This window comes from Ipomoea triloba, chromosome 12, assembly GCF_003576645.1.
Source record: "Ipomoea triloba cultivar NCNSP0323 chromosome 12, ASM357664v1".
NCBI lineage: Eukaryota > Viridiplantae > Streptophyta > Magnoliopsida > Solanales > Convolvulaceae > Ipomoea > Ipomoea triloba.
Genome location: NC_044927.1, coordinates 22,938,512 through 22,952,965, shown reverse-complemented (window position 1 = coordinate 22,952,965; position 14,454 = coordinate 22,938,512). Strand labels below are relative to the sequence as shown.

Genomic DNA, 14,454 nt, shown 5'->3' with positions numbered 1-14,454 from the left:
GTAAATGTTCACAAACGTTAACAAACATGTTCATGAACGTGTTCATTAATGTTAACGAATATGTTCGCAAAAGTTAACAAACATGTTTATATATGAATGTGCTCGTTAACATTAACAAACACTAATGAGCGTGCGCTGCTTAACAAATGAACATAAACATGATTTTCAAAAACCTTAACAAACGAACATGATGAACAACATTTGTTCGTTCATGTTCATTTTGTTAACTGCCCTTGTTAGCCTTATCATTTCAATGTGAAGATTCTGATATGCAAATCTCTTTATGGACACTAGGAATTGATTTTTCCGCTTAAGATCAATTTTGAAGAGTTACTATGATTTACTCATTCACGATCTTGTACAATGACAAAAATATCAATATCTAGTGCACTTGCCTTCAATTATATTCATCAAATCTCACCTCATCATACTCACTATTGCAAAAATAATAATGATAAATAAATAAATAAATAAAAATGAAGAAATACCGAAAGCTATATTTTATAGTTTAAGGCTACTATTTAATTCACAAGTTATGTGAAATAAATTATATAGAAGAGTTTGTACGTAAACTCAAGAAAACTTGGTGAAAGATCCTTACAGTGAAACAATTGAATAACTGAATAACGAACACAATTGCTGGGTGAAATAGTTGTTGAAGGATTATCATTATTGGAGTTAAGCAAGTAGCAAATGATCGGACTAGTGACTAATCTTTGTGAAAGACTTTCACTTGTATTTTGTACAAATAATATTACTATTATTTGTACCAAATACAATTGAAAGTCTGGAAAATCTCCTACCTTATAGTAGTTAGATCGAGTTTTTATACTAGTTTAGAAAATCCTTACCTACGACACCTTTATCGCATTCTCCTGATGAAATATACAGTAAATTTTATCACGAGAACACACAAGTGTGGAGTAGGTAGGGAATTTTCCAAACTATATAAAAACTCGATCATAGAAACTCTTAATCTACTATCATTTACTTTATATTCTATAAATTGTAACTAATCACATGCACTATATCACATTTATTTTTTTAAAAAAACATTTCTAAAGCTACTGACTCTGTTACAATGCAATATCTGTTCATAACTACTTTCTCAACCTACTGAAGCACAAAGAGTCAATAATCATCTCTACTGAGGCTCGAACACATCCCATTCTACATGGGAATGTAACTAGGTGTCACTAGCTTTAACAACATTATTTTCAATGACCCAACATCCCTAGCGGTCACACACACACACACTCTCTCTCTCTCTCTCACTCACATATATCATGTTTTTACTTTTTAATAAGTTGTCTTTTTTTAATTATTTATTTTTCTTTTGAAATACTACAATAATATTTCAATTAAATTTTGGTTAATTAATCAAATTAATTGATTGTGCACCCCTAATAATATGTGTAAACAATTGATTATTAAAATGATAATATAAGGTATTTATAAATCATATTTTTTTTGAAAAAAAAAACATGATTTATAAATACCTCATATAATACTTTAGTTCTTTTCGACGTATACGGTATATCAAAAATCTTGATTCTAGATGAGACATGCGTATTATGATATTAAATATCTAGTTCACAATTTAAAAAAAAAAATCATAACAAGTTAAACATTAAGTATTGTAATTATTTCAATAGTAGACATCTAAATCTAATCTAAAAACTATTAAGTGCGTGCAAATGAAAGTTGTATCATTCATTTATGTATGTTTTTCGTTACTTTTTTGTTTTATACATTATACTATAATAATTGTACTATACAATATTTTGGTAAAAAAATACTCATATCGTTATAATTTCCATTATCTTTTCTAACTAATGTTCTCATGCATATGAATTCACTATATATTTTCTTATCTTCTTCAACAGTAGTAATATATATACATTACATATTCGAGTACTACATAAGTTATTTCCTAAAATATAAACATCAAATTTATAAAATTGATTTAAATTATTATTATTATACAATAATATAAATAAGTCTAAAATTTTAAAATAGAGTACTAATATTAGACATTAATTTTTACGCCTCGTGCATACAAAAATACTAGTCCATCTAATATAACTCATCAATTAAAATGAGTCAACTTGGAATGTTATTTATTTGCACCGTCAAGAGGTGTAAGAAGACCCCAAAAGCAGTCTTCTGTTGCTGCAATTGGGACACGCACAAAACAAGTTTTGAAGATGAAAAGTGTGTAAAGGAGAATATGAAAAAGTGTGTAGCTTAACTAGTAAGATTAATTTAGGTGGGAGGGAGGCAAAAATTTTGAAAGGTAATTTTTTTTTAGTATTATATAAAATTATTTTTAGAAAATTGGGGTAGGATGGAGAGGGGCAGGCCTCCACAGTATGATAAAGCTTTAGCCACATCTTTAACAACGTTTATCCTTTCCAACCATCCCAACTCCAATGCTCTCTCATCATCACTCAAAATTTGTACTAGACTCCCCCCTTGTAAATACTCATAAATCAAGAATGAATGTCTATTATGTGCACAAAAGCCGTAGAACTTCACAATATTCCGATGCCTCAAATTTGTTAATGTGCTTATCTCATTTGAAAAACTTCTAAGATCATGCCAGCTTTCATCATCTTCCAGGCCTTACATATGAAACTTCTTTATGGCAACAATCTGACCACTAGGTAACTCAAGCCCTAAACACGCTTCCATGCCCTCCTACACCAATGCAATAACTCTGTGGGTAATCCACCAGGTTGAAACATGAGCCTCTGCAGTAAAAAAGGTCAGTTTGTTAAGAGAATGTACAGTATAGCCATTTGAGTATGACCAATTTGTGATCTTCTCGCATTAATTTGTGATCCCTACTGATCTGAAGAAAGCACATGCATAAGGGTAAAGCAAGCTTCATTTTCAATCACCAGGTATATATGATAGGAGGGTAAAGAAGTTGACCAGTACCCATATATGGATTTGCTACCATTTGTTTCTGATGATCTACGTACTGGTTCCAATATTGCCTACTTCCTTATACATCCTCATGTTAAAACCACATACATTGTTCCAAACTGCAATGTCCAGTAAATAGCCATAGTTTTAGACAAAAGCAACAAATGTAGGAAGCTAAGCCCTATATATAACTGAAATAGATGCTAGTCAAATAGATAGGGATAAAATGATAGTTTAGTATAAACTTACCTTAAATAGTGTAAAAATTATGGATTTGGAAATTCAAGATCAAACAACTGGCTTAAGGTGATATCAGGGGAAAAATTGGGAAAATCCCTTTCCTTGGATAGCAACATAGAAACTTGTTGCATAGTTGGCCGATATTGTGGATTGGAATTCATACAAGATACTGCTATCTTTGCTACCAACACGAGTTGTTGTGTGACATTTCTTTTTGGAGTAGGTAGTCGAGGATCTAACAGATCCTTAAAAAGCATGCCATCAATTGCTGAAAATGAGGATGAAGAAAGGCATGTAATGAGGTCTCCAGGATGTTTCCCCATAATCACTTCAAGTGTTACCACACCAAAGCTATACACATCACATTTGCAGTTTACCTCTGCAGTGTAAGCAAACTCTGCAAATAAATACCAAATATATTAGAGCATATAAAGGGAAAGAGAATAACAAGAAAAAAACTATAATGGTGCAGACCTGGAGCTGTATATCCCATGGTTCCAGCAATTGAAGTCCAATTTGATGAATCAAGGCTCAAAAATCTTGCTGTCCCAAAATCGGATACATGAGCTTCATGCTCAGAATCGAACATAATATTGTTGCTTGATATGTCCCGATGAATAATAGGAGGCAAACAATCATGGTGCATGTATGATAAAGCTTTAGCCACAGCTTTGACCACATTTATCCTTTCCAACCATCCCACCTGCAATGCTTTCTCATCATCACTCAAAATTTGTGCTAGACTCCCCCCTTGTAAATACTCATAAATCAAGAATGAATGTCTATTGTGAGCACAAAAGCCATAGAGCTTCACAATATTTCGATGTCTCAAATTTGTTAATGCGCTTATCTCATTTGAAAAACTTCTGAGATCATGCCAGCTTTCATCATCTTGCATGCCTAATGTATGAAACTTCTTCACGGCAACTATCTGACCACTAGGAAGCTCAGCCCTAAACACACTTCCATGCCCTCCTACACCAATGCAATAACTAGAGTCGAAGTTCCCTGTTGCTTCAATTATGCTTTCATATGTCATCTTTCCATCAAAGCTCCATATTGTGAACAAATCTTTAGTAAAATCTCTTTCCTCCTCCATTGTATTTCTCTTCTGTCGTGGAAAAATAACAAAAATGATAATAACCACCGTCAATAGAAAGAAACTTCCCAAGACTACTGATATGATTACAACCAAATTTCTGTTTTTTCCATCACTTTGGCTGAGCGAGGAGCAAGGCTTTAAGCCAGAATGATTGCCACATAAACCTTTGTTATTGCTTAAGGCGGAATATGGTGCTTGTAAAAATGCTTTGTTGTTAGGGATAGGACCTTCCAAGTGATTGTAAGATATATCAACAGAAACTAATGCTGCACATTGAGCAATGCTTGATGGGATGGAGCCTGACAAATTATTGTGTGATAAGTCCAATGTCTGTAAGTTTGTTAATCCTCCAATTTGTGGTGGTATCTGAGCAGAGAACATGTTGTGACTGAGATCAAGATTTTCAAGGGATTTCAAGCTTAGCATATCAGGAGGGATTTTGCCCACAAGCATATTTTTGCTCAAATTCAATGTAATTAGGCGTTGACATCTTCCAATTTGTGGGGGAATTGAGTCAACAAACTTATTAGAAGCTAAGTTTAGCTCTGAAAGCAAAGATAGTTGTCCAACTTCTAGTGGTATGTTGCCAGTAAGTTTGTTATTATCTAACTTCAGCACATATAACTTGCTCAACTTTCCCAAACTTGTGGGAATCCTTCCGACCAACTGATTTGACGAGAGATCGAGATACTGCAGTACAGGTGCATTGCCGAGATCAAATGGGATATTTCCAAGAATTTTATTGCCCGCTATCTTCAATGCAGTAAGATTTGGACAAAGAGCCCAATTTGAGGACAATTGGCCATAAAAGTTATTGTAACTCAAATCTATATAATTTAGGGTTGGATATATCCCAAAAGCTTTTGATACATCTCCAGAAAAGTCATTTCTATCAAGCCTAACTCTGTAAAGTGTTGTACAGTTCTTCAAGCTTTTGGGAATATTTCCACTAAATTTGTTGTGATCAGTAGTTATAATTTTCAGTGACTGGCCTACACACAAATTCTCTGGCAAATAACCCGTGAGGTGATTACTGCCAAAATTAAATACTCTTAAATGAGTGATATTATCAAATTCAGATGGAATTTTTCCATTGAGATTATTAAAATGTAGCTCAAACTCCTGAAGAGATTTTAGTTTCCCCAACTCCTTAGGGATAGATCCATGCAATTGATTCATAAATAGACTTATATGTGTCAACCTTGACAAATTCCCTATTTCTGAAGGAATTTGACCAGTAAGTTTATTTGAATACAACCATAACCCTTGAAGAGATGTCAATTTTCCTAACTCCTTAGGAATGGATCCATAGAGCTGATTTGCCCACAGAGATAAATTTACCAACATTGACAAGTTCCCTATTTCCGGAGGAATTTGACCCGTGAGAGCGTTTGATGACAGAGAACACACAACAAGAGATTTTAATAATCCAAGTTCTTGAGGGATATCGCCTGATAGATTGTTGGTGTAAAGAGACAAGAATTTTAAATTTTGCAAGTTCCCAAGTGAGATAGGAATTTGACCACTAAGGTTATTTGAATACAACCATAACCCTTGAAGAGATGTCAATTTTCCTAACTCCTTAGGAATGGATCCATAGAGCTGATTTGCCCATAGAGATAAATTTACCAACATTGACAAGTTCCCTATTTCCGGAAGAGATAAATTTACCAACATTGACAAGTTCCCTATTTCCGGAGGAATTTGACCCGTGAGAGCGTTTGAGTTCCCTATTTCCGGAGGAATTTGACCCGTGAGAGCGTTTGATGACAGAGAACACACAACAAGAGATTTTAATAATCCAAGTTCTTGAGGGATATCGTCTGATAGATTGTTGGTGTAAAGAGACAAGAATTTTAAATTTTGCAAGTTCCCAAAGTGAAATAGGAATTTGACCACTAAGGTTATTTGAATACAACCATAACCCTTGAAGAGATGTCAATTTTCCTAACTCCTTAGGAATGGATCCATAGAGTTGATTTCCCCATAGAGATAAATTTACCAACATTGACAAGTTCCCTATTTCCGGAGGAATTTGGCCCGTGAGAGTGTTTGATGAAAGAGAACACACTACAAGAGATTTTAACAATCCAAGTTCTTGAGGGATATGACCTGATAGATTGTTGGTGTAAAGGGACAAGATTTTTAAATTTTGCAAGTTCCCAAGTGAGATAGGAATTTGGCCATTAAGATTATTTGAATACAACCATAACCTTTGAAGAGATGTCAATTTTCCTAACTCCCTAGGAATGGACCCATAGAGTCGATTTTCAGCTAGAGATAAATGTACCAACATTGACAAGTTCCCTATTTCTGGAGGGATCTTACTTGAAAGATTGTTGACGCCAAGATACAACCATTTTAAGTTTTTCAAGTTCCCAATTGAAGTAGGAATTGGACCAATAAGAGAGTTATCATACAATCCCAACTCCACAATTGATACTAACAATCCAATTTCTTGAGGGATATGACCCAATAATTGATTACTGCCGAGATCCAAGGTCGTTAAATTTTGCAAATTGGACATTTCTTCAATAAAAGAAATGTTACCATGGAAAGCGTTGACAGACAAATCAATGATTTCTAAATAGGACATGGATGAAAAGTTTAGGCCCCTGAGCGTACCTCGTAAACCATAGCCAGTAAGGTTCAAGGATGTAATGCTTCCATCAACGTTGCAGTTAATTCCAGTCCAATTGCAGTGGCTGCCACCAACAACCCATGATGACAATAGTTTTTGACTTGTGAGGTCAAGGCTGGACTTCCATGTCAACAAAGAAGCCACTTCCAATTCATTTGCTTCTCGCAAATTCTTTGCAAGCAATAATGAATGGGTCTTTGTAGTGTTGAAATGGGAAGCTGAAATTGGATGAAAGGCAAAAAGGGTATATAATAAGCAAGAGAAGTGTTATATTTTCGGGATTTTCCATTGTGAAAGCTAAGGATTGATGACACAAAGTACAAATGGTGCAAATAGTTGTATTGGGTGCGTGGAAATGGAGCAAACATATGGTAGTACATATAGATTTTGTTTTTATATACTGTGTCGGATTGGATTTATGATGCAACACTATAGACTATTTTCTATTTTATTTTATTTTTATTGGAAAAATATATGTTTTGGAGCGATAAGAGAAACTTATAACGGGAGGAAATTAATGTTCATAAAACAACAATCAAGCATTACAAGATGTCCAGAAATACATTTTTTCAGGATACATTTCTTACTCACACATATATTTTTGGGCTAATTTCGGGGTTTGATTTGAAACCCAATCCTCTTCTGTGCATGGGAGAGAGACTTTATATTGTATAATTCAAATTTCTTAAAAAGTTTAATGGTATATATACTAGTATAAACCCACGTTCATTTTTCGGTGTAGGTCAAAGATTACTCAAAGCTAGCCTTCCCAATTCCATTTTTTTCAACTCAAATGTACATTTTGAAAATCATTTATTTGATTCATATATCCATTATCAATTTCAAACGTGTAATATGTCAAATTACACTGGTTAAAATTTATGCTTATTTATACCAAAACAAAGTGTGTTTAGACTTCATAATTTAACAATGCATATTAAGTCTTGAAAAATGTAAATTTTTTCCAAAGTGGTGTAGATTTCCCCAAAGTGATGTGGGAAAAAATAGGTATATTTTCAAAAATGTTATTATATATTTATTAGAACTTCTACATAATATAAGTTAAGAAGTTTTTTTTTTTCTTTCCAAAAAGATGTTATTTCATCCAGGACGGTGTTGTTTATTTTCAAACTATTGTTTAATTTTTCTCCTAATAATGTAATAAAAATTAGACTTATTTATAAAAATATCATTGCATCTTTCACTTAAATATAAATGTCATTTATTATTATTATTATTATTATTATTATTATTATTTTAGGATGAATGATAGAGATTTATTCTCTTCTTTTTTTTTTTAGAAAGCACACTATTTTGATGAGATCACAGACACATTCATCAATTTTTGACATAATATAATTGATTTACGTACACCGTCAAGGGGTTTAAGACGACTCCAAAAGCAGTCTTCTGCTGCTGCAAATGGGATGTTAAAAATAAAAAATAAAATAAGTTTGTATATTATTATCGTGGGGAAAGATGACATTAGACCTGAGTTTTGTTTCAATCCAGTACGTACAATAGTGTAAACTAATGTAGGGAATAGGGATACGAGAAATGTTCTTTAATTTATTAAAGCCACTTTTAGTAAAGTTGTGTTCAAACTAGCTTTTCTTTTTATGTTGTCAATTAAGTGGCATCATTTTCAACTAATAGGGTCCTAATCAAGTTGGCGTCAAAAGACTATTGGTCTTGTGAGTCTTTTTGGTCTTTGGTTGGCCTTATCGTTTCAGTGAAAAGATTCTGCAAACACAGGACAGGATAAAAAAAATCCAATATCCACTGCACTTTGTCTTCAATTCATCAAACTTCAGCTCATCCTCAATATTGCCAAAAAAAAAAAAAAAAAATTACATGGCTAGGCTTAATTATGACAAAAAATTTATGTAATTTATGACAATGGTCTATCTTACAAAGTAGAATATGATCCATGGTATAATTTACCCTCATCATCCCTACTCATCATGTGTTCTCGTAGAAGGCCACATTCACTAGCTAATAACCTTTCCACTTCAATTGTTAGACCATAGACTAGGCTTCATCTTGCATTATGGATCATGGTCCAAAACGACATTGATATTGACCCTGTTTGGTAAAGTAGTTAACCTGGCCTATTAGTCAATTTTTACTTATTTGACCACTATTAGCTGTTTGACTTGATTAAAAAAATTAATATAAGTGTTTGGTTAAATAGATTTTTGTAACTCCAAAATGCTAAAATTCAAAAAGTTGTTCAAAACAACTTTTTCAATTAGCTTTAATTTTAGAGAGAAGAAATTATACCAAACAACTATCAGCTAACAACCATTTATCGAACAGGGCCATTATGTATCTATAGTTAATAACACGAAAGAGAATAACACGAAAAAAAAATATAAATGGTGCAGACCTGGAGCTGTATATCCCATGGTTCCAGCAATTGAAGTCCAATTTGATGAATCAAGGCTCAAAAATCTTGCTGCCCCGAAATCGGATACATGAGCTTCATGCTCAGAATCGAACAGAATATTGTTGCTTGATATGTCCCGATGAATGATAGGAGGTAAACAATCATGGTGCATGTACGATAAAGCTTTAGCCACAGCTTTGATCACATTTATCCTTTCCAACCATCCCACCTGCAGTGCTTTCTCATCATCACTCAAAATTTGTGCTAGACTCCCCCCTTGTAAATACTCATAAATCAAGAATGAATGTCTATTGTGAGCACAAAAACCATAGAGGTTCACAATATTTCGATGCCTCAAATTTGTTAATGTGCTTATCTCATTTGAAAAACTTCTGAGATCATGCCAGCTTTCATCATCTTGCACGCCTAATGTATGAAACTTCTTCACGGCAACTATCTGACCACAAGGAAGCTCAGCCCTAAACACACTCCCATGCCCTCCTACACCAATGCAATAACTAGAGTCGAAGTTCCCTGTTGCTTCAATTATGCTTTCATATGTCATCTTTCCATCAAAGCTCCATATTGTGAACAAATCTTTATTAGTAAAATCTCTTTGCTCCTCCCTTGTATTTCTCATCTTCCGTTGAAAAATAACAAAAATGATAATAACCATGGTAAATAGAAAGAGACTTCCCAAGACTATTGACATGATCACCACCAAATTTATATTTAAGCCATCATCACTTTGACGAGCAAGGCATTAAGCCAGAATGATTGCCACATAAACCTATATTATTACTCAAGGCAGAATATGGTGCTTGTAAAAATGCTTTGGTGTTAGGGATAGGACCGTCCAAGTGATTGTAAGATATATCAACAGAAACTAAAGCTACACATTGAGCAATGGTTGATGGGATGGAGGCTGATAAATTATTGTGTGATAAGTCCAATGTTTGTAAGTTTGTTAATTTCCCAACTTGTGGTGGTATCTGAGCAGAGAGGATGTTGTGACTGAGGTCAAGATTTTCAAGGGATTTCAAGCTTAGCATATCAGGAGGAATCTTGCCCACAAGCATATTTCTGCTCAGATTCAATGTAATTAGGCGTTCACATCTTCCAATTTGTTGGGGAATTGAGTTAACAAACTTATTAGAGGCTAAATTTAGGTCTTCAAGCCAAGATAGTTCCCCAACTTCTAGTGGTATGTTGCCTGTAAGTCTGTTATTATCTAACTTTAGCATATATAACAAACTCAACTTTCCCAAACTTCCAGGAATCCTTCCAACCAACTGATTTGATGAGAGATCAAGATACCTCAGTTGAGATGCATTACTGAGTTGAAGTGGGATATTTCCAGTAATTCGATTGCCTGCCATCTTCATAGCAGTAAGTTTTGGACAAAGAGCCCATTTTGATGACAATCGACCGTAAAAGTTATTGTAACTCAAATCTATATAATCTAGGTTCGGATATATCCCAAAATCTTTTGATATGTCTCCGTAAAGCTCATTACTTTCTAGCCTGAGCCTGTAAAGGGTTGTACAATTCTTCAGGCTTTTAGGAATCTTTCCACTAAATTCGTTGTATGCAACAGATACATTTTCAAGTGACTGGCCAAGACACAAATTCTCTGGCAAAGAACCAGTGAGATGATTATCGAAAACTTGAAATGTGATTAAATGAGTGAAATTATCAAAACTGCGTGGAATTTGGCCATTGAGATTATTTGAATACAACCACAATTTTTGAAGAGATTTCAATTTTCCAAACTCCTCAGGGATAGATCCATAGAGTTGATTTTCAGATAAACCTAAGTTTGTCAACTTTGACAAGTTTCCCATTTCTAAAGGGATATTGCCAAAAATTTGATTTTGGTCAAGATAAATGATTGTCAAATTCCTCAAGTTTCCAATTGAGGTCGGAATTTGACCAATGAGTTTGTTTGACCGGAAATTTATCTCGGTAAGTGAAATTAATGACCCAATTTCCAGTGGAATTTGACCCATGAGAGCATTTGATGATAGATCACACACAACAAGAGATTTTAACAATCCAAGTTCTTGTGGGATATGGCCTGATAGATTGTTGGTGTAGAGAAACAAGAATTTTAAATTTTGCAAGTTCCCAAGTGAGATAGGAATTTGACCATTAAGGCTATTTGAATTCAAAAATAACCCTTGAAGAGATGTCAATTTTCCTAACTCCTTAGGAATAGATCCATAGAGTTGATTTTCCCATAGAGATAGATTTACCAACATTGACAAGTTCCCTATTTCCGGAGGAATTTGGCCCGTGAGAGTGTTTGATGAAAGATCACACACTACAAGAGATTTTAACAATCCAAGTTCTTGAGGGATATGGCCTGATAGATTGTTGGTGCAAAGAGACAGGAATTTTAAATTTTGCAAGTTCCCAACTGAGATAGGAATTTGACCACTAAAGTTATTTGAGTACAACCATAACCCTTGAAGAGATGCCAATTTTCCTAACTCCTTAGGGATCGGTCCATAGAGTTTATTTCCAAGTAAAGATAAATATACCAATTGTGACAAGTTCCCTATTTCTTGAGGAATATTGCCAGAAAATTGATTCTCATCAAGATAAAATATAGTCAAATTCCTCAAGTTTTCAATTGAAGTAGGAATATGACCTGTGAGAGCATTTGATCGGAAATCAATCTCTACAAGTGAAATTAACAACCAAATTTCTCGAGGAATATGACCTGATAGATTGTTGTGTTTAAGATTCAACCATTTCAACCTTTTTAAATTTCCAATTGTGGTGGGAATTTTGCCACTAAGGTTATTTGAGTCCAACCTTAAGCTTTGAAGAGATCTCAATTTCCCTATCTCTTTAGGGATGGGTCCATAGAGTTGATTTTGAAATAGGGATAAATTTGTCAACATTGACAAATTCCCTATTTCTGGAGGAATTTGACCCGTGAGAGCATTTGATGAAAGATAACACACAACAAGAGATTTTAACAATCCAATNACACATTGAGCAATGGTTGATGGGATGGAGGCTGATAAATTATTGTGTGATAAGTCCAATGTTTGTAAGTTTGTTAATTTCCCAACTTGTGGTGGTATCTGAGCAGAGAGGATGTTGTGACTGAGGTCAAGATTTTCAAGGGATTTCAAGCTTAGCATATCAGGAGGAATCTTGCCCACAAGCATATTTCTGCTCAGATTCAATGTAATTAGGCGTTCACATCTTCCAATTTGTTGGGGAATTGAGTTAACAAACTTATTAGAGGCTAAATTTAGGTCTTCAAGCCAAGATAGTTCCCCAACTTCTAGTGGTATGTTGCCTGTAAGTCTGTTATTATCTAACTTTAGCATATATAACAAACTCAACTTTCCCAAACTTCCAGGAATCCTTCCAACCAACTGATTTGATGAGAGATCAAGATACCTCAGTTGAGATGCATTACTGAGTTGAAGTGGGATATTTCCAGTAATTCGATTGCCTGCCATCTTCATAGCAGTAAGTTTTGGACAAAGAGCCCATTTTGATGACAATCGACCGTAAAAGTTATTGTAACTCAAATCTATATAATCTAGGTTCGGATATATCCCAAAATCTTTTGATATGTCTCCGTAAAGCTCATTACTTTCTAGCCTGAGCCTGTAAAGGGTTGTACAATTCTTCAGGCTTTTAGGAATCTTTCCACTAAATTCGTTGTATGCAACAGATACATTTTCAAGTGACTGGCCAAGACACAAATTCTCTGGCAAAGAACCAGTGAGATGATTATCGAAAACTTGAAATGTGATTAAATGAGTGAAATTATCAAAACTGCGTGGAATTTGGCCATTGAGATTATTTGAATACAACCACAATTTTTGAAGAGATTTCAATTTTCCAAACTCCTCAGGGATAGATCCATAGAGTTGATTTTCAGATAAACCTAAGTTTGTCAACTTTGACAAGTTTCCCATTTCTAAAGGGATATTGCCAAAAATTTGATTTTGGTCAAGATAAATGATTGTCAAATTCCTCAAGTTTCCAATTGAGGTCGGAATTTGACCAATGAGTTTGTTTGACCGGAAATTTATCTCGGTAAGTGAAATTAATGACCCAATTTCCAGTGGAATTTGACCCATGAGAGCATTTGATGATAGATCACACACAACAAGAGATTTTAACAATCCAAGTTCTTGTGGGATATGGCCTGATAGATTGTTGGTGTAGAGAAACAAGAATTTTAAATTTTGCAAGTTCCCAAGTGAGATAGGAATTTGACCATTAAGGCTATTTGAATTCAAAAATAACCCTTGAAGAGATGTCAATTTTCCTAACTCCTTAGGAATAGATCCATAGAGTTGATTTTCCCATAGAGATAGATTTACCAACATTGACAAGTTCCCTATTTCCGGAGGAATTTGGCCCGTGAGAGTGTTTGATGAAAGATCACACACTACAAGAGATTTTAACAATCCAAGTTCTTGAGGGATATGGCCTGATAGATTGTTGGTGCAAAGAGACAGGAATTTTAAATTTTGCAAGTTCCCAACTGAGATAGGAATTTGACCACTAAAGTTATTTGAGTACAACCATAACCCTTGAAGAGATGCCAATTTTCCTAACTCCTTAGGGATCGGTCCATAGAGTTTATTTCCAAGTAAAGATAAATATACCAATTGTGACAAGTTCCCTATTTCTTGAGGAATATTGCCAGAAAATTGATTCTCATCAAGATAAAATATAGTCAAATTCCTCAAGTTTTCAATTGAAGTAGGAATATGACCTGTGAGAGCATTTGATCGGAAATCAATCTCTACAAGTGAAATTAACAACCAAATTTCTCGAGGAATATGACCTGATAGATTGTTGTGTTTAAGATTCAACCANCAGAAAATTGATTCTCATCAAGATAAAATATAGTCAAATTCCTCAAGTTTTCAATTGAAGTAGGAATATGACCTGTGAGAGCATTTGATCGGAAATCAATCTCTACAAGTGAAATTAACAACCAAATTTCTCGAGGAATATGACCTGATAGATTGTTGTGTTTAAGATTCAACCATTTCAACCTTTTTAAATTTCCAATTGTGGTGGGAATTTTGCCACTAAGGTTATTTGAGTCCAACCTTAAGCTTTGAAGAGATCTCAATTTCCCTATCTCTTTAGGGATGGGTCCAT

General features: G+C 34.2%; 2 protein-coding genes across 2 annotated transcripts in view; both read right to left on the bottom strand.

The window, feature by feature from the left end:
• Positions 1 to 2,726: 2,726 nt before the first annotated feature.
• Positions 2,727 to 5,866, bottom strand: LOC115999964 (MDIS1-interacting receptor like kinase 2-like). Its single transcript, XM_031239947.1, has 4 exons — positions 3,646 to 5,866; positions 3,181 to 3,568; positions 2,944 to 3,050; positions 2,727 to 2,753 (listed from the first exon to the last, which is right to left on the bottom strand). The coding sequence occupies exons 1-2, from the start codon at positions 5,618 to 5,620 to the stop codon at positions 3,198 to 3,200; spliced, it is 2,346 nt and encodes a 781-aa protein (XP_031095807.1). The 5' UTR covers positions 5,621 to 5,866; the 3' UTR covers positions 2,727 to 2,753; positions 2,944 to 3,050; positions 3,181 to 3,197.
• The window catches only part of LOC115999542, an 11,769-nt gene continuing 3,170 nt past the window's right edge, over positions 5,856 to 14,454 (bottom strand). The window contains exons 2-5 of the mRNA XM_031239385.1: positions 14,195 to 14,434; positions 10,621 to 14,138; positions 9,304 to 10,049; positions 5,856 to 7,132 (exon numbers count right to left, since the gene is read on the bottom strand). Coding sequence (XP_031095245.1) covers positions 5,856 to 7,132; positions 9,304 to 10,049; positions 10,621 to 14,138; positions 14,195 to 14,434 — 5,781 coding nt within the window. The remainder of the gene's footprint in view (positions 7,133 to 9,303; positions 10,050 to 10,620; positions 14,139 to 14,194; positions 14,435 to 14,454) is intronic.

Excerpts from the sequence above, each read along its gene's own strand:
- LOC115999964 (XM_031239947.1), bottom strand. The coding sequence starts at position 5,620 with ATGTTGGTAAATTTATCTCTGTGGGCAAATCAGCTCTATGGATCCATT. Across the intron at positions 3,569-3,645 it reads CATGGGATATACAGCTCCAG|AGTTTGCTTACACTGCAGAG; the intron begins GTCTGCACCATT and ends ATTTATTTGCAG.